This window comes from Rhinatrema bivittatum, chromosome 8 (genome assembly GCF_901001135.1).
Source record: "Rhinatrema bivittatum chromosome 8, aRhiBiv1.1, whole genome shotgun sequence".
Taxonomy (NCBI): Eukaryota; Metazoa; Chordata; class Amphibia; order Gymnophiona; family Rhinatrematidae; genus Rhinatrema; species Rhinatrema bivittatum.
The window spans coordinates 118,274,124-118,293,200 of NC_042622.1; the positions used below are offsets into that span (position 1 = coordinate 118,274,124).

A 19,077-nucleotide genomic window follows, 5' to 3' on the forward strand; every position below is an offset into this window, starting at 1 on the left:
TCAGATAGCTTTGTTATTGACTGGCATTTTACTTTTTCGCCATTGGCATTCTTATTTTATTTTTTCAAAAAGGCTGATGTACTAAAGAGCATTTTTGTTATATCGTAGTTTCGTTGTTTTCTCTGGAGCGATTTGTTCTTCTCCTTCTATGGTGAAAATAGTATAGCAGTTTTGTGATCAGGGCACTTTTTTGCTGGATTGAGCAGCACTTAGAATGTGAAGATGCTACTAGAATGGAGTCTGTGGCAGCTGTTTTGGCTAGTGCCCATTATGATCTTCTCTGAGTATCTTCCCAGTTGGTGGCTTCTTTGGCTTTCCAAATAATCAGTGAATTCCTGGTCAAAGTCTTGTTTGGGCAAGCTCCCCTTTAAGAGCAAACTCTTTTTTGGGGAGGACCTGGAAAAACTTAAGAATCTTGGAGATCCTAAGCCACAACATATTTCAGAGGGTAAGCGGTAATTTTTCTTCTGCCCTAATCGGAGTCATGGTCAGCAATGGGACTTTAGGAGTTATAAGCCTTTTCTTATTCCTTTAAGACTATCAGAATGCCAAAAGTAAAAGTCCATCTTTTCACAGTTTCAGAAAGCTTAAAGAGGATCCAGGTCCCTCTGAGGGTCCGTTCTCTGGTTTTGCCTGTGGGTTGTCGCTTGCAGCAGTTTGATCAGGAATGGACCCGAGTAACCTCAGATCAGTGGGTGTTGGATGTGTCTGTCTTGGATATGCTCTCAACTTTCATTCCCCCAAACCCGGCATCTTTATGGTTTCTCAATGTGCTTTGGTCCCAAGCGAAAGGCAGTATACAATATTCCAGTGTGGCTTCAGCTCTTAAAAGCAATGATGTGGGTTCCCATCGAGGAAAGGGGTCTCCATCACTATTTTATTTAATTTGTGCTCTCAAGAAGGATGGATCTTTCAGACTTCTCCTTAATCTGAAGGGGTGAACACCCATCTCAAGATGGAGAGACTTCGCTAGGTGCTGATGGCTGTGCATCAAAGCGAATTTCTTGCTTCCCTAGACCTGTCAGAGGCATACTTTTATATTCCTAACAGGCAAGAAGATCAGAGCTATCTCTGTTTCTGTATGCTGCAGAAGCACTTCAGTTCTAGGCATTCCTTTGGACTAGTGACAGCTCACAGACATTCACCAAAGGGCTTGGTAGCAGCATTCTTGTGAAGAAAAAGAATATTAGTTCATCTCTACCCAGACAACTGGTTACCCAGCGTGAAGTCATATCACAAAGTTGTTTAAGCATCCCGCAGAACAATTCTGCAAAGAGCAGTTTAATTCCTTCTCAGTCTCTGAAGTATTTGGGGGCATGTTTCAATAAGGAGTTGGGTCATGTGTATCTGACAAGGGAACAGACAAGTTAATTCAGCAAGTGCAGAGTTTCAGGTCTCTGGTGAGCCCAAGAGCATGCAATTATCTTCAACTTCTAGGCTCTATGGTGGCTGCTCTGGGTTTAGTGCCTTGGGCCAAAGCTCACATGAAACCCTTGCAGTCTGCTCTCCTGACTCAATGGTCGCCTCTTTCTCAAGATTGTGAGATGCATCTCCTATTGTCAATGAAAGACAGTCTTGGGTAGTGGCTGCTTGCTCAAGTCCTGATGCACGGTGCAGCTTGGCGACACCTTCCTGGGTTTTGGTCACAACAAATGCCAGTTTATCTGGTTGGGGGGGGGGGGGGGAGGAGAGGGAGTGCCATTGTCTGAGGCAGATGGTCCAAGGGCTCTGGACGCTGTAGGAGTAGTCCTGGTTCATTAATCGGTGGGAAACTAATTAACTTGTTTTGTTCTCTGTCATTTCCTACCCTTGCTCAGGAGGAAAGAGGTCAGAGTATTGTCCAACAATGCATCGGCGGTGGTGTATATGAACAGATAAGGAGGAACCAGAAATCAAGGTATGTTGGAGGAGACTAATCTTCTTTTCCCTTGGGCAGAGGAGAATCTGAAATTCTTATCAGTGGCCCATATTGCCAGCTGGGAAATGTAGAGGTGGACTGAGCCAGAACCTTCTGGATTCAGGAGAATGGGAGATGAGCCAGGCACATTTCAGATCATTGTTCATGGATGGGGCTAGTCCCAATGGATCTGATGGCCATTTGGAAAAATGCCAAAGTATCACAGTTCTTCAGTCATCGTACAAAGTTAGGATCCAAGGACATAGATGCTTTGGTGCAAACTTGACCGATGGAAACCCCTCTTTATATGTTTACATCTGATCAGCAGTGCACTGCACAGGATTGAAGCTGAACTCAATTGGGTGATCCTTGTAGTGCCAGATTGTCCTTTAAGACCGTGGTATGTGGACCTGATATGGCTTCAAGTGGACCTTCCTCTCTGCATGTCAGATGCTCAGGGACTCCTGGTACAGGGCCAATTGTCATGGACAATCCCACTCCATTCTCTCTTATAGCTTGGCTCTTGAAAGGTTTTGCTTGAGAAAGAAGGGGTACTTTTCATTGGTAATTTCCACTTTGTTGAAAGCATATAAGCTCACCACATCTCTGGCTTATATATGCATCTGGTACATTTTCAAAGCTTTCTGCAGGGCTTGTTCGGTTTCTCCATGGAGTTCTGATCCTCCCTATATCTTGGCCTTTCTTCAAATGGAGCTGGAGAAAGGCTTGGCTTTAAATTTCCTGAAAGTATAGGTTGTGGCTATTTCTTGTTACAGAGACAAGATTCAGGGGGCTTCAGTAGGAGCCCATCTGGATGTGATTTGTTTTCTTAGGGGAGTTAAGTGACTGCATCCTCCTTTCAGATCCTTAGTCCCTCAGTGGGGCTTTAACCTGGTCTTAAAGGCATTGGTCCCTTCTCCCTTTGTACTTCTTAAGGCGGCTTCTTTGAAGGATCATACCTTGAAGATCATTTTTCTAGTAGTGATTTGTTCTGCTAGGTGTATTTCAGAGATTTAGGCTTCTGGTCATTTTTCCTGATTCAGTTTCCTTTCATCCTGGCCCCTTCTTTTTACCTAAGGTAGCGTCAGTATTCCATTTGAATCAGTCTGTCACTCTACCGGCTTTCTGTAAGGAGGAATGTCAAAGGATGAATAGGGCTCTAAAGTATCTGGATGTGCATCGAGTTCTTCACTATCTGTAAGTATCTAATTCCTTTAAGGAGGACTGACAGGCTGTTTATCTTGTTTGTTAGACTGCGTAGAGGCAAGGCGGCTTCTAAGACTACCCTTGCCCATTGAATTAGGGCCATGATCTTTTCTGTCTATTTGCTAAGGGGCTGGCAGGCTCCTTAGCTTATTTGCGCCCAATCTACTAGAGTTCAATCTGCTTCTTGGATGGAAATGATTGCTGTGGTGCCGGAGGACATCTGCAAGGTGGCTACTTAGTTGCCCTTGCATTCTTTTGTGAAGCATTATCATTTGGATGTTCTTGTGAAGGGGCGGGGGGACAGACTATGGAGCCGGTGTCCTTAGGGCGGTCCTTGCAGCCCCCTGCCCTCAACAATGGACTTTGGCATTTCCCACCTGCAAGTACTGGACTGGTGTAGCAGGATGAAATGGAAAGAGAAATTTTCTTGTTAATTATCTTTCCATAAATCCTGTTATACAAGTTCAGGAGCTTCCGGGGAATATGGGCCACCTTGATTCGTATAGGATTTTGATTATTGTATCTTGTGGGGAAATATTGCTGAAGATTTGAGTTTTCTTCTTTCTTTCTGTCCTCCTAGTTTTTCTTTTTCATCTTTGGTTCTGGGACAGGAAGGTAGTTGTTAGAAGTTGTTCTTTCCAGGCATACTGGAATTTTTTTTTTAATACTGATTCCAAAATTTGTTCATGCAATTTGTCAGGGATATATTGAAGTTTCTCTTTGATGTGCCACCTACAGATAGCGGTACATCAAATGATGTCAAGGAGATAGTCTTGGTGCTCTGCCTCCCTCTGCTGGTAGCAGAACATAAACCATCTGTTAAGGATTAGCCTGGATTACTGTTGCAGGATTTATGGAAAGAAAATTAACAGGTAAGAACATTTCTCCTTTTGTTTGTATGTGGTGGTGGTGGTGGTGGTGTGAGGCCATGAAAGTACAATGGCTTTAACTCATTTATATTTCATACACCAAAGGAGATGCAAAAGAATTGAGAAGGTCCAAACTTAAATACTTGTATATAGAAAACAATTTTTCTTTAATTCAAAGCGGCAACTCCATTGCTCCTCTGTCAAACATAGTAGTTCTCAATAGGGTCCCCTGACACGGACCCCGTGTTTCGCCCAAAGGCTGCATCGGGAGGGACAGTTAAATTTTTTGAAACTTGTATGAGGAGTAACATAATGTTGGAAAGGGACGATAACAAATCATATCATATTATGCTAGCAAAGAAGGATTAATTAGCCACATTCACCAGTAATTTATAAGTGGCCAGAAAAAATCTCAACTGAGAAGGTTCAAAATAAACATAATACTCTATATGTTTATTTGTTGTTGTTTTAATTAATTGCATCAGTAGCATGGGGTCTTCTTAGTGTTTGGGTAATTGCCAGGTTCTTGTGGCCTGGTTTTGGCCTCTGTTGGAAACAGGATGCTGGGCTTGATGGACCCTTGGTCTGACCCAGCATGGCAATTTCTTATGTTCTTAATCTTATTTTGTTGTATATTGCATGTTTTAGCATTTTCATGATTTGCACAAAGCCATGGGCTATCCTTGATCGAGGAGACCTTTAGGTAAATAAATTGGAAAAATTCATCTGTACATTCTTTTTTCATTTCCCTGCAGTATTTCTTTCAATATATCATAAGTATTCAGAGACATTACCTGAGCAGATTCTTCCTCCAACCTCCTTTTCTCTTCTTCTGCGTCAATTAACTTTTGTTTGGTCATCAGCAGTTCTTTATTCAGTGCATCAGCCTTTTCTTCAGCCTGTAAAGTACAAAGGAATGCAAAAGTGAGGCTTTCAAACTCTCATGAGTGAAAAGCAGCTTCTGCACTCTGGCCCTTTTACTTGTCATTGTTAGTATAAAAGAGGATTTAACCAACAGGAGATGATAAATTCAAGCTCCTTCAATAAAAGTTCCAGTTTCAAATGAATCATTTTCTATCACATTTTTCTGATAAATCTGAATAAAGGGCAAAACATCACTAATCTGCTTGTAATGTGTTTGCTCCAATAAACAGATGTTCCTATTTTGGCAAGGGGTGCAACAAATGAGATTCAACACTCTCCCTTCTGTGCAAGTAGTATATTAATATGAATACATAATGAAAGACAGCACTTGGGAAGGTAAACTTCAACCTCCTTCCCCCTACCTCCAGTTATGCAAATCCTCATTATTCACATGCAGCTAATGCAACAAGGATTTTTTTTTATCCCAAAAGATCATAAGAACATGCCATACTGGGTCAGACCAAGGGTCCATCAAGCCCAGCATCCTGTTTTCAACAGTGGTCAATCCAGGCTATAAGTACCTGGCAAGTACCCAAAAACTAAACCTATCCCAGGCTACTGATGCTAGTAATAGCAATGGCTATTTTCTAAGTCAACTTGATTAATAGCAGGTAATGGATTTCTCCTCCAAGAACTTATCCAATCCTTTTTTAAATCCAGCTACACTAACTGCTCTAACTACATCCCCTGGCAATAAATTCCAGAGTTTAATTGTGTGTTGAGTGAAAAAGAACTTTCTCTGATTAGTTTTAAATGTGCTACATGCTAACTTCATGGAGTGCCCCCTAGTCCTTCTATTATCTGAAAGAGTAAATAACCGATTCACATTTACCCATTCTAGACCTCTCATAATTTTAAACATGTCTATCATATCCCCCCTCAGCCGTCTCTTCTCCAAGCTGAACAGTCCTAACCTCTTTAGTCTTTCCTCATAGAGGAGCTGTTCCATCCCCTTTATCATTTTGGTCGCCCTTCTCTGTACCTTCTCCATCGCAACTATATCTTTTTTTGAAATGCAGCAATCAGAATTGTACACAGTATTCAAGGTGCGGCCTCACCATGGAGCGATACAGAAGCATTATGACATTTTCCGTTTTATTCACCATTCCCTTCCTAATAATTCCTAACATTGTTTTTTTTGACTACTGCAGCACACTGAGCCGACGATTTCAATGTATTATCCACTATGACGCCTAGATCTCTTTCCTGGGTGGTAGCTCCTAATATGGAACCTAACATCGTGTAACTATAGCATGGGTTATTTTTCCATATATGCATCCCCTTGCACTTATCCACATTAAATTTCATCTGCCATTTGGATGCCCAATTTTCCAGTCTCACAAGGTCCTCCTGCAATTTATCACAATCGCTTGTGATTTAACTACTTTGAACAATTTTGTATCATCTGCAAATTTGATTACCTCACTTGTCATATTCCTTTCCAGATCATTTATAAATATATTGAAAAGCATGGGTCCCAGTACAGATCCCTGAGGCACTTCACTGCCCACCCCCCTCCACCGAGAAAAATGTCCAGGTGGCAAAGCATTTGGAACAAGCAAGCATGGATTTTAAAATTAAATTCCCATGTGTACTTCACCTAGCTCACCCTAATCCTATCACTGGTTGTGCCTCTGTTCCATGGATTGGGATAGGGAGTTTGCAACTTTCAAGGGTTCTTTTTTTCTACAGCTAAACACCTAGTTGCCCATAGAAATCCCTTTGAAAATTCCCCTGCACGGATTTATTATGGTTGCTTAGCAAGTATCAAATCAATTGTGGTGATATTGCCAGTCAGGGGTCTGTCTGGTCTATGAATTCTAAACTGCAATCTCAAAGAATCTGAATCTCAGTGGCAAGGAAATGGCCCAGTAAAATATAATATTGTGTAATGAATATGGAACTGACAAATAAATCACTTTGGGATTCCTTCAAGTTAGTGATGTTGAGCCTAAGGAACAAATGCCAGTATTCTGCTGGCACTCAAACTGCACAATCCTACCCAAAAAGGGATGAGTTGTTACAGACACTGGCACCTGCCAACCTAATTTCATATGTCTAACATTTCATGTCACCTGAGCTACTTATAATTCCCCATCACTGCTCTATTTTGTAAACAGTCTAATAGAAATTAATAGATCAGCTTTATCAAGTTAAAACTTTTCTCCCATTCATCAAGATGTACCACAATCATGATTTTAGTACACTTATGATTTTGGGAATGCCAAACGACAGTCTACAATGGAAGAATGTAAATCTGATAGTAGCATTGTGAAAACATGAAGTGGTGCTGTTTAACTGGAACCATAATGTACATAATCTACAGATCAATGAAACACTTCCTGAAAATCAAGAGATGCCACTAATCTGAATTTTGATGACCAAATAAAGCAATTCAGGTCCTCTGTCCAAAGTTTCGTGCTTGTTAATTCTTTTTTTTTTACTTTAGTGCAGCATATACTTATTAATATATTCAGTTTAAAGATGTTTTTAAAAACAATTTTAGCCCATAAAATTGCACATGACCATTAAGAAATGAAGTCAAGTACCAAAATTTCAAATGATTCCCAGCATTTTTTCAGAATTACATTTAAAGTATTCTACTCTAAATTAATAGGGAATGTTTTCTGCTAGCTACATAAAAAAAAGTCAATGCACATGTGAACCTAATACCACCACAGACCACCCAGTAGTCAAGTTGTAACCAACAGTCTACAAACTCCCCAGGATCTGAATGGATTGGTGCCAGTGGGTTGGTGGTGGCTGAGAATTGTCCAGCAAAGCCACGGGACCTAAGCAACCAGGTGTTCAGCCAACAGCCTCACTATTTTTGGTAACTGTTTAGATTATTACAAAGTTTAGCAGCAGAAAAGAGGAGGGTGACTGTGTGTTGGTTTAAGAGCAAAAATTGTAAGTTTATCTATTCGGGATGGTACAGAATACAGATAAAGCCAACAACACGACTTGGATAAGAAGAGATATAGTCTACTTCTGGCACCTGGAATATATCCTGAGCAGACTGGCTAAGCTAGTTAGTCTTCATCACTATCATTTACTGTGTTACCATATTAAAAACTATTTAATGTGATTAGTTACACCAGTCAACCCGTGGAAATACACCAAAAGAGTGCAGCAAAACATGGTGCTCTGCTGGCTGGCCAGTAACACAAGCCACATATTAAAGAGTTTTAAAATGTATTTCCACTTGCCTGCTACCTTTTTTCTTATGTAGGCTGATGTGGTTATTGAGTGGTGGCAGCCATCTTTGAAAGCATCTTGCCAATTTGAAATACATCAGATGATGTTATGTAGACTGTTTATTTTGCTAAAACCTAAATTTCTTCAAGTGTGAACTTTTGGAAGCAACCATAGTTCAGGCAACAAATAGAGATGCCTAAGAAAAGACTGCCCTGTGATTGGCCCAGGAATCTGTTCTAGGACCACTGTTTTTTTATATATTTATAAACAAGCTGGAAATGGGGACAATGAGTGAGGTGATCAAATTTACAAAAGACACGGATTTATTCAAAGTTGTTAAATCACAAGAGGATTGTGAGAAATTGCAAGGGGACCTTGCAAAACTGGGAGAATAGGCATGCAAATGGCAAATGAAATTTAATGTAGACAAGTGCAAAGTAATGCACTTAGGGAAGAGTAACCCAGATTATAGCTACACAATATAAAGTTCCACATTAGGAATCATCATTCAGGAAAAGGATCTAGGCAACATCACTGATAATATGTTGAAGTCAAGAAAGCAAAAAAAATGCTAGGAATTATTAGGAAAGGAATGCAGAATAAAACAGACTCTCATAATGCCTCTGTATTGCTCCATGGTGCAACCTCATCTTGAATACTGTATGCAGTTCTGGTCACCATATCTCAAAAGAGATATAGCAGAATTAGAAAAGGTACAGAGAAGGACAACCAAAATGATGAAGGGGATGGAAGGATTACCCTATGAGGAAAGGCTAAAGAAGTTAGGACTCTTCAAGCTTGGAGAAGAGATGGCTGAGGGGAGATATGATAGAGGTCTAATAAATTAATGAGTGGAGTGGAATGAGTAAATGTTATTCGGTTGATTACTCTTTCAAAGAGTACCAAGATTAGGGGACATATAATAAAGTTACTAGGTGATACATTTAAAACTAATAAGAGACAATATTTTTTTTATTCAGTGTATAATTAAGCTCTGGAATTTGTTGCCAGAGGATATGTTGAAAGCTATTAGTGTAGCTGTGTTTAAAAAAGATTTGGACAAGTTTCTGGAGAAAAAGTCCATGAACAATTATTAAGGTGGATTTGGGGAAATTCACTGCTTATCCCTGGGATAAGCAGCATGAAATCTATCTACCCCTTGGGATCCTGCCAGGTACTTGTGACCTGGATCGGCCACTGTTGGAAACAGGATACTGGGCTTGATGGTCTGACCCTGTATGGCAAGTCTTACATCCTTAAGGTCATTATTTCTATTCCTTGAACAATTGGGGAAAAAAATCATACATATCTGTATTACTTCCTTTGCACTTGATATTTTCCACAACAAAGCACTGAAACTGGCAGGCTGAGTTAGCTGAATAGCAGCACTGCAGTTTAGATGGACTGTGCCTTTAAACTGTTGAAGAAATCATGAAACATGCATCTATGATCTGCAAGTAGAATGACTTTAAAGTTTATGTCTATAGATTGGATATTTACAGAGTGGAACATTTCCTGAAAAACTGAAGCGCTGTAATATAGTGTATGCACTGAAAGTTACATCCAAGTGCTTCTAGCAAGCTGCAAAGAATGTAATGTTAGTGAATAACTTTTGTAGGTTAATAAATCTTATGTTCCAGAACACGAGGTGAAAGAAAATACCATTGAATAGGAGAAACTGAGCTGCATTAAAATAAAATTATCATCACTAGGTTATTATTTATAGACTTGTAGAAGAAGCCAGAACCCAACTAGGGATATGCAAATAAAAATGACTGTGCTTCTTAAGAACTTTTGTAAATCTACCCACCTAGACACTGTGATGCGAAAGCCAGAATCCCAATATTTTCCATAACAATGGTGAAAACCAAAGTAATCTAATTCAATACAAGAAATACAATTTATTGGAGGCAGCTAAGTTTATATCTATCTCTTATATATGAAAGACAACCATCCAGGATGCTGACTGGAAGCCTTTCTGTGTATGATGACATTACCATATATTACAGTGGCCTCTTCACTTCCAGCAACATCATACTTGCTTCCAAAAAGGCACTTTTGGAAGCAGCAGATGTGTCAATTAAAATATATTTTACAGAGGAGAAAATTAATCCACCAGGTCACAAAACCCTCTCAGCTCAGCAGTCATTGTGGAAGCTCCATTAAAGAGAACAAATGTTTCTGACTTTAAAAAGCTTTCATATGTACTGTTTCTGATTAGAAAGACATTTTCTTTAAAGTATGTCAATACACAAGTAAAATATAGTAGAAGCCGTGGGCTTGTTCCCATGCCATCTGACCTGAGAAGGAACATTTCTTCCCACTGTACCCCTTTCTATTCATATCTTTGGTATCTATGCTTTGGAATTCTAGGCTTGCTATGATATTTGGTTAGACTTACATTGTCTAAATCTTTTCGCAGTGCGATCTTGCTGGTAACCAGTTCATGTGCAAGATCATCGTTTTCTTGCTCAAGCCTCATATTTGCTTCTTGGAGACGCCTGTTCTCACGCTAAAAGAGAGGGAAGTGATAAAAATCCATAAAAGTTCAACACTTCAAATATTTTACATCAAGCACATACTGTACCATTACTTCCCCAAATCTACTCTCCAACATCTTCAATGAAAATAGGAAAAAAAATCAGGTTTGTTACCAACACTCCACATAATATTTAACTGCATCAAAAATTCCTACTTTGTATTAACTATTTCCAGCCATGTTCGCATGTCATTAGATTAACTGGTAACTATTAACTGTGCTATCGCGATCGAATGTTGGTATATAAAAATAAATATATAAATAAACACTCATAAAGGGCCAGATTCATTAAGGCTTTTCTCCCATTTTGTATCTATGAGAAAAACAGAGAATCAGGTATAAAAATTGCATACTTGTTCTTTAATAAATATAGACTCACAAGTAAACAAAAACGGCACACTCAAATGACTTTCAATGTGCTCCAGCCACATGAAAAGCATTACACCACAGAGACCAAAGTTCACCCCTTATTTACAACAGCAGTGCGAGCTTTCCCATTTTACTCTGATGATGAGCCTCAGCCCTGGTTCTTGAGAGATTTTCTCAAGGGATGAGAAGGCAACTAACCATCCATGCCCTAGGAAGCCAGTTCATGTCAACTGTAGTGGTGCTATCTGTGAGGTGGCAACTTATCAATGTGAGAACCATGCTTAGACAACTCATTCAACTCGCGTGAAAGCTACTATTTATTTATTTATTTAAAGTCTCTTTTATATCGATAGCCGTTCGCACATCGTATCGGTTCACAAAAAACAGAAACTATTGGGCGGAGCCCTTACATATAACAGAGCATTATAAGGCAGCCTCGGCTGCCCAACATAACAGAGTAAATACAAATTAACAGATCCATTAACAATTAACAGAAAGAAATACAATTCGCAAGGAGGGTGGAAAAAGCTGGAAGGCAGCGTAAAATCAGTGAAACAATAAATAGACACAAGAAACTATATACATAAAGTACAAGAATCAGCAGTCGTAAAGCAATTTTTAGTCATTCTTAGTCTTAGATCGGAGAATAATTTACGGAGGATTTTAAGTGATGGGCGGTGACATTTATTTATTTTTTATTTATTTGAATTTCTTATATACCGGCATTCGCGATGGGAGTCGCATCATGCCGGTTTACAAATAACAGGGTGTGACAAAAGGATAAATACTTAAAAAAACTTAAAACATTAACATGTGATAGAAGAAGAAAGTAGCAGTTACAATAAAACAGGGACAAAATGCAACTTGGAATGTAGAGAAGGCGAGAGAAAAATTAACAATGCATGGGGTAGGCTTGCTGGAAAAGCCAGGTTTTCAGTTTTTTTTTAAACTTGGGTGTGTGGGTTTCCATGCGTAAATCATGAGGCAAGGAGTTCTATAAGGTGGGGCCGGCGAGGGAAAAAGCTCTGCTTTTAGTGGAGGAGAGTTTGAAAGATTTGATGGAATGTGGACGTAGGGTTCCTTGGAGGGCTGGGCGGGTGGGTCTATTGGAGGTACGCGGGAGGAGAGGGGGGTTGATCCAGTTGAGGTTTGAGTTTAAGAGACTTTTGTGGATGAGGGAGAGTGCTTTATAGAGTATGCGTGAGTGTATTGGGAGCCAATGTAGTTCGATAAGGGTGGGAGTGATATGGTCTCTTTTTTTTAGAGTTTGACAGAATACGAGCGGCGGCGTTTTGTAATAGCTGTAACGGCTTAGTGTGTGTTACGGGGATGCCAAGAAGGAGTGCGTTACAGTAGTCTATTTTAGACAAAATAATAGACTGGAGTACTGTACGGAAATCAGAGAAGTGTAGCAGTGGTCTGAGTTTTTTGATCGTTTGTAGCTTAAAATAGCATTCCTTTAAGATAGATTTAATGAATGGTTTAAAAGTAAGATTATTATCAATAAGGACTCCTAAATTGCGAATGTGAGCGGGGAAAGTAGTTGAAGAGTAAGGAAGAGGGATGGCTGGAAGTGGTTGCTTATTAGAGATGAGTAATAGTTCAGTCTTGTTGGGATTTAGAGCCAGGTGCATGTCAGTGAGGAGCTGGTTGATAGAGGAAAGGCAGGATTCCCAGTTTTGGAGCGTGGTTTGGAGGGAGTCAGAGAAGGGGAATATGATTTGCACATCGTCAGCATAAATGAAATGCTTGATGTGTAGGCTGGTGAGTAGATTTATAAGGGGTAGCATGTATATATTAAAGAGGGTAGAGGAGAGGGAGGAACCTTGGGGCACACCTTGGGGGAGACTGATGGGGTCAGATTCGTTGTTATCCACTAAGACGGTAAAAAAGCGATTTTGGAGATACGATTGTATCCAGGCGAGAGCATTGCCAGTGATTCCAATACTCCTGAGTATGTTGAGGACGACATCGTGGTTAACGGTGTCAAATGCAGCGGAGATGTCAAGCATGGCAATCAGATTTGGTAATGACTTTCAGATGCCATTGGTTTCAGCCAGATTTTGACCTGACAGGATTCTACAAAAAAGGTCTGTGTAACTGAGTTGTCCCAATGCCTTTAAACAATGTTAGAAAGGATTTCTTGCAGCAAATATATAAACAGGAAAATTAACAGGAAAATACCTCAAACCTCTCTACAGGATCCTCTTGCTGTGCTTGCTGCTCTCTCATGGCATGATATTCTTTTTCATATTTCTTCAACTTTTTCTGGCTAATCTATGTGAACAAAAGAGTAATATTTTACCAGACATACATAGTTCATACTTCTCAAATGTCACTGAAGCAGTCCTTAGTCTCCCTGTCTATTAAAAATGTAATACAAATCTCTTTCAAATAGTTTGAGAGCCAGGGCATTATAGCTGTTACATTACTCAAGCTTATTACCAACCCAAATAACACTGAACGCATTAAGTGTAATCAAAACAGTGTAATAATAATCAGTAGTGCTTATTCTATATGGTCTGTTTTTTTTAAAACTCTGGACTCACGAAAAGCTATTTTCTGAATTTCACTAGAATGGTAATGTCCTTTTTTTTCTACTTTGTGCTCACAGCAAATCTGTCAGAAGACAGCAGACAGCGAGTATCAAAATGATAAAGAGATAACGTATTATCACACGACTTATTATGTGTCACCATGAGCTTCAAATAATCCAGCAGTACTAAGAAAATATTTATAACAGAATAAATTTGGTAGGCAAAACAAAAAGCATCAAGATTATGACTTTTCATCTGGATTTATAAATATTTTGAGGACACAGCAGCACCTGAAAGACCCTGCTGCTTGACTCCCGCTATTATAAATCAAAGCTGTCTTGAGGTATGGCTAGGCCAGTCCTTATCAGAACCACAAGCAGGCATTATACAGATATATACACAGCATAAAATACTGGACATAAAATATACAAGAATGAAAAACAAAGGAGATAAGGGAATAGGTCAAAGTGAAAGTTATAGAAGCAAGAAAAAGTACGTAAGTTGGAATTTTGTACTAATGCTGCTGCTTTGAATAAATTTACCATTTGACCAGTCAAAATTAGCAAGATAAGCAAAAACATTATTTAAACTCATTGTGCTTACTATCTTATAATGGATGAACATTTCTGTGGATGCACAAGACAGTCTTGTAAATAAGCAAACTAATGGTTAGGCTCCCTCCAGTGGCCAGCAGGCAAAAGCATTTCTGAGGTACTTTTATTAAATTAGCAAACCTTCCCCTAGATTTATCAAAATGCTATAAATATAGTAAAACTAATACCGCGATAAAAAGGGGGCGTGGTTAGGCTAATTACCCTGCATCGCAAAGACAATTTCCACAAGGTACGATAAACTTATTACATCTGTGTTATTTTTCACTTTCATGCACTGATTAAATCACAGCGGGGGAGGGGGGGGGAGAGTGACTATAAAGTCAGTCTGACACTACATATATGTACCACTGTACAGTGGCACTTTGAATCGGGGCGGGTTTCGGAAGGTGGGATGGGGACATCACTAATCATTTTTCATCCATGAAAATCTTGTTATACTTTTCATCTATTATAATGACTACAAATGTTTAGTGATGTCAATATTACTATGAATATCTCAGAACGTTTCTATTACAACACACCCCCAAACCCCACTCCACCTTCCGAAATCCACCCTAATTCAAAGTGCCCCTGTACAGTGGTACATATATATATATATAAATATATAGAGAGAGAGAAAGTCAGACTCACTCTACACAGAGGTGCTCTCTCTCTCTCTCCCCCACCCCCAAACCCCTGTAACGCAAGCACAATGCACCGCAAACTCCTCCCACTGAATACTCAACGTGGAATTTGCATATGCATTTGTGCTGCATTATTTATCGCGTGCATTAGGGCATTGACAATTGCGATAGTGACTTAACACATGCATTAATGCCCTATCGCAAAATGACAAATGACCCTGCTTGTTTATTTTTTCTCCTCTTAAACAAATACCCCCAAATAAATGCTTTGTAGAGCCTTTCAGGCTAATGCAGTAAGGTGCGCTCAGTAAAGCGAACAAGTTTAACCTCTATTAACCTCTACGGTAGTTGTACACACGTTTTTTGGGCACAAACTTTACTGTTGATGCAGCAAGGACTGGTGCATTCAAAAAATGGAGCAATTGAAATGTGCATACTCCTTAGCGCCCTCATATGCAAATCCCATGCTAATTAAGGTATTAGTTATTACTACCCAATGCAGAGAGGTGTGAAGGATGTTTCCTTAGTGCTGGAAATTCCTAGTCCTATGTGGAATAAAATTTCCAGGGTTAATGTTGGTCTATGGACGGAAGATATGCTTCCTAACTCTCTGCAGAACACTTTTTTGTACGCATAAATCATTTATTTATTTTATTTATTTATGTTTTTTTATATACCGGCATTCATGATAAGATCACATCATGCCAGTTTACATTTGAACAAGGAGTGCAGGATAACATAAAATAAAATCATACTTTAGGCATCATGCTTTGTGCTAATAAACCATGTTTTCTGCACATAAAATGTAATTTATGCACATAAATCATGTTTTGCTGTGCGTTAAGCCTTTTCTTTGCACACAATTTCTGGTTTGTATGCATTTTTTAAACTCCCAGTGCACTAGGTGGTTTGAATCTTTTCTTAATTGTTTTCAAGTGAAATAGGGACCCAAAATTCAGAATAGTATCCAATCACAAGAGTTCCTCAGGGGGTCAGCACTCTGCACTCTTTGTTTTACATTTTCCTTCAGCCAGTGTGTAGCCTCCTCTATAATTCTACAGCCCCATCACTACATCTATATTAAATTTTATGGGCCACTGTTTAAGAACCATTTGTGAATGGATGTGCACCAATAACTAACCCTTAACACTGGCAAGACCAATTTAATAATTCTCAACAGCTCATCATCTGAAAATTTCCCTATATTCTTTAAATCTGAGGATTGGTCACTAAATATTTCAACTTCAGTATGGAATTTAAGAGTACATCTAGAATCTAATTTATTATTAATAGATCTATGATCTAAGCTTATTAAAGGCACTATGAGTGCCTTTAATAAGCTTAGTATATTATAGGCCCTTGTCTTTTTTTTTTTACTGTGAAGTCTTTCGGACCATAATTCAATCTTGATTTTATCTAAGCTAGACTTCTGTATCTCACTGTATGTAAGGCTCCCAGCATACATATTAAAATGTCTATAAGTGGTCCAGAATGCATCTGCCAGATTCATTACAGTAATTAAACTGACAGATCACATAACTCTGTTTTGTACACACTACTCTGGCTACCTATACAATGGAGGGTACAATCTTATTTATTTATTTGTGTTTTTTTCTATACCGGCATTCACGGAGTTCGTATCATGTCGGTTTACATAAAACAAGGGGTGAGCAATACATAACTATAACTTGAGCGTATACATTACAACTTATAACAAATTATAACAAATTATAACAAGTGCTCAGAAAAAGAAGTTACAATAAAACAGGGATGATTCTAACTGGGAGAAGAAGAAGAGGATGATAGAAGATTAACAAGAAGTAGAATGTTGCAGTGGTTGTTAATGTCTATATCAGTTTAATAGAAGATGATCAGTCTTGCTGTATTTGGTGTAGGAGAATCAGTAAGGGTCCGGAAAGGCTTTCTTGAACAGCCATGTTTTAAGTCTTTTTCTGAAGGTAGGAAGAAACTTCACTGACTCCCTGTTTCACTACAGATTCAATTTAAAATTGGCCACCTTGTTTTCAAAGCCCTTCATTTTGGCAGTCTTCTGTACCTTGCTAATCTTTTAATTCCCTTCATTCTAGTCATATTTTAAGATCCTCTCAACAGAAACTATTATGAATCCCTACTTTTAGAGAAATACATTTTGAAAGAACCAGAGAGATGGCTTTTCCTTTCCTTCATACTCTTAATTTAGGACATTTTTAAAAACCTTTTTGTCAGGCTTTTGAAACTTAAACCTTTGAATACTTTTTCTGGTATGTGCATATGTATTACTCTGTTGCCCACTATTTTATTCTTTTACTTTTTAATTGTTTTGATTTATGGCTTTTTTATACCGATAACCATTTGCACATCGTACTGGTTTACATGGAATTGGGTGATTAAATAATGTAGGATGAAACATTTACATGGAACGGTTTGTAACATAAGATAAGGTAGGTACACATGGTTAAATAGGAACATAGCTATGAAAATAGCAATAAAATATTAATACTTGGTATGATGAGAATAAGTTTAGAAATTCCATATAGGAATACAAATAATAATTAACAAGTGAAAAAAGTAAGGGGGGTATCCATAAGGAGGATAACAGGGGGGGCGGGAGAGAGGAAGGGGGAGGAGATAGAGTGGAAAAAAGGGGGGTAGGTGGGAGGGAGAAGAGGAAAAAAAGAAGATAAGGGACATTTGAATTTGTATTTTCTTTTAACTACTTTTATTGTACATTTCTTAATGGAATAACTGCAATTTATCAAATAAATTAAACTAACTAGTTCTTCCACCCTACTTCTTTCTTGGTTATACTGGGGTGTTTTGTTCCAAATAAAATAAAAAAAAAAAGTTTCTCCTCCCACCCCACTTTTTTCTGGTTTTCCACCTTATCTTTCTGTTGTATATCTCTAGGATACCAGCCTAATTCTCCTTCCCAGTTTCTCTCTTTATCCTCCTACCTCATATCTCTTTTATGGATCTAACACACAGTAACACAGTAAATGAAGGCAGAAAAAGACAAAATGGCCCATCCAGTCTACCCAGCAAGTTTATTTTTATTTTATATAGTTTTTATTCTTTAGGGTAACAACTTCAATTCATGCAGAATTCCCCAATTGACATGAGTTACTTCTTTCCTTCATCTCTATCCTTTAGCCACTACTTATCCCGTGTATATCTCTTGCCACTCTCCAATTTCAGAAAAACATGATCCCAGAAACAGTAATACAGGGACATCACTGGGAGCTCAGTGAAAATCTGAAAGGAATCAAGATGTTACCAAAAACAGAGAGGATGCTTCCTCCTGTTCTGACTAGGGGGAAAAAGTGCAGGAATAAATGCATTTTAGAAAAGAAACAAAGATACTCAGCAGGAAATTCAGCTGAGAATTCTCCTGTGTATGAGCAACGTGCCAGTAATATCACAGAAACAGGGGAAGAGCAAAGGGATCCTGCAACTCTGAAATCACAGCAGAGATCTGATAGTGAAGACAGACAATATACATATACAGACTATAGAAAAACCCTTAGACAGAAGGAAGATATGCAGGCACAACTGAAAACATGCACAGGAGACACCTTTTACATGCTTTGAATGAGGGAAAGGGTGAAGTAGGAAGAAAGAACTAATGCAACACCAGAAAATCAACAAGGGGAAGAGACTGTGTTCAGCTACAGGATATGGGAAAAGTTTTCTTAATAAAGCAAACCTCACAAATTACTAGGAAAGCCATACTGATAAGAGACAATTGTCATGTTCTGATTTTGACAAAAGTTTCAGATGGAAAGCAAATTTCACAATCAACCCACAATTTCACCCAGCATCAATTTCAAGCAGGGAAAATAATATAAGCATACGTCATAAAAATGATACTGATAACATATTTTCTTGTACTAAATCTGACAAGTTACAAGTACTTCAACTGGAAGACTGACATCTCCCATGCTACTATGTCTTGCTACTATATCCCTTACATTACACTGTAGGATCTTTTTTCCATTCAACACTGCTGCTATATCCAGACTTTGTACCTTCAGGGTCTTGCTGTCATACCCCAGACTCAACCCTGTGGGGGACAGCTTGGTGTGTCAATGCCATTCTGTGTGCTGTTTTGTTTATCAGTGCCTTGAGGTTTTTCCTGCAAACTTTTCTGCTTCATTCCCCCTTCTTGTGCCTTAGAATATGGAATCCACATTTGGTGCCATTCTGCCTCTTGTGCTGCCTTCAAGGATTCATGCCATTGTTGTTGGTGCCCTCTTTTGAAGCTTTGGGATGTTCTTCCCACTCTTTATTTCATTATTTATTGG

The 19,077-nt window shown here is 38.8% G+C and overlaps 1 protein-coding gene across 3 annotated transcripts in view; it reads right to left on the reverse strand.

The window, feature by feature from the left end:
• Window positions 1–19,077, reverse strand: part of RABGAP1 (RAB GTPase activating protein 1) — a 545,250-nt gene that overhangs the window by 28,041 nt on the left and 498,132 nt on the right. For all 3 annotated transcript variants that reach the window (XM_029610918.1, XM_029610917.1, XM_029610919.1), the window contains exons 20-22: window positions 13,187–13,279; window positions 10,496–10,606; window positions 4,767–4,871 (exon numbers count right to left, since the gene is read on the reverse strand). In XM_029610918.1, coding sequence (XP_029466778.1) covers window positions 4,767–4,871; window positions 10,496–10,606; window positions 13,187–13,279 — 309 coding nt within the window. The remainder of the gene's footprint in view (window positions 1–4,766; window positions 4,872–10,495; window positions 10,607–13,186; window positions 13,280–19,077) is intronic.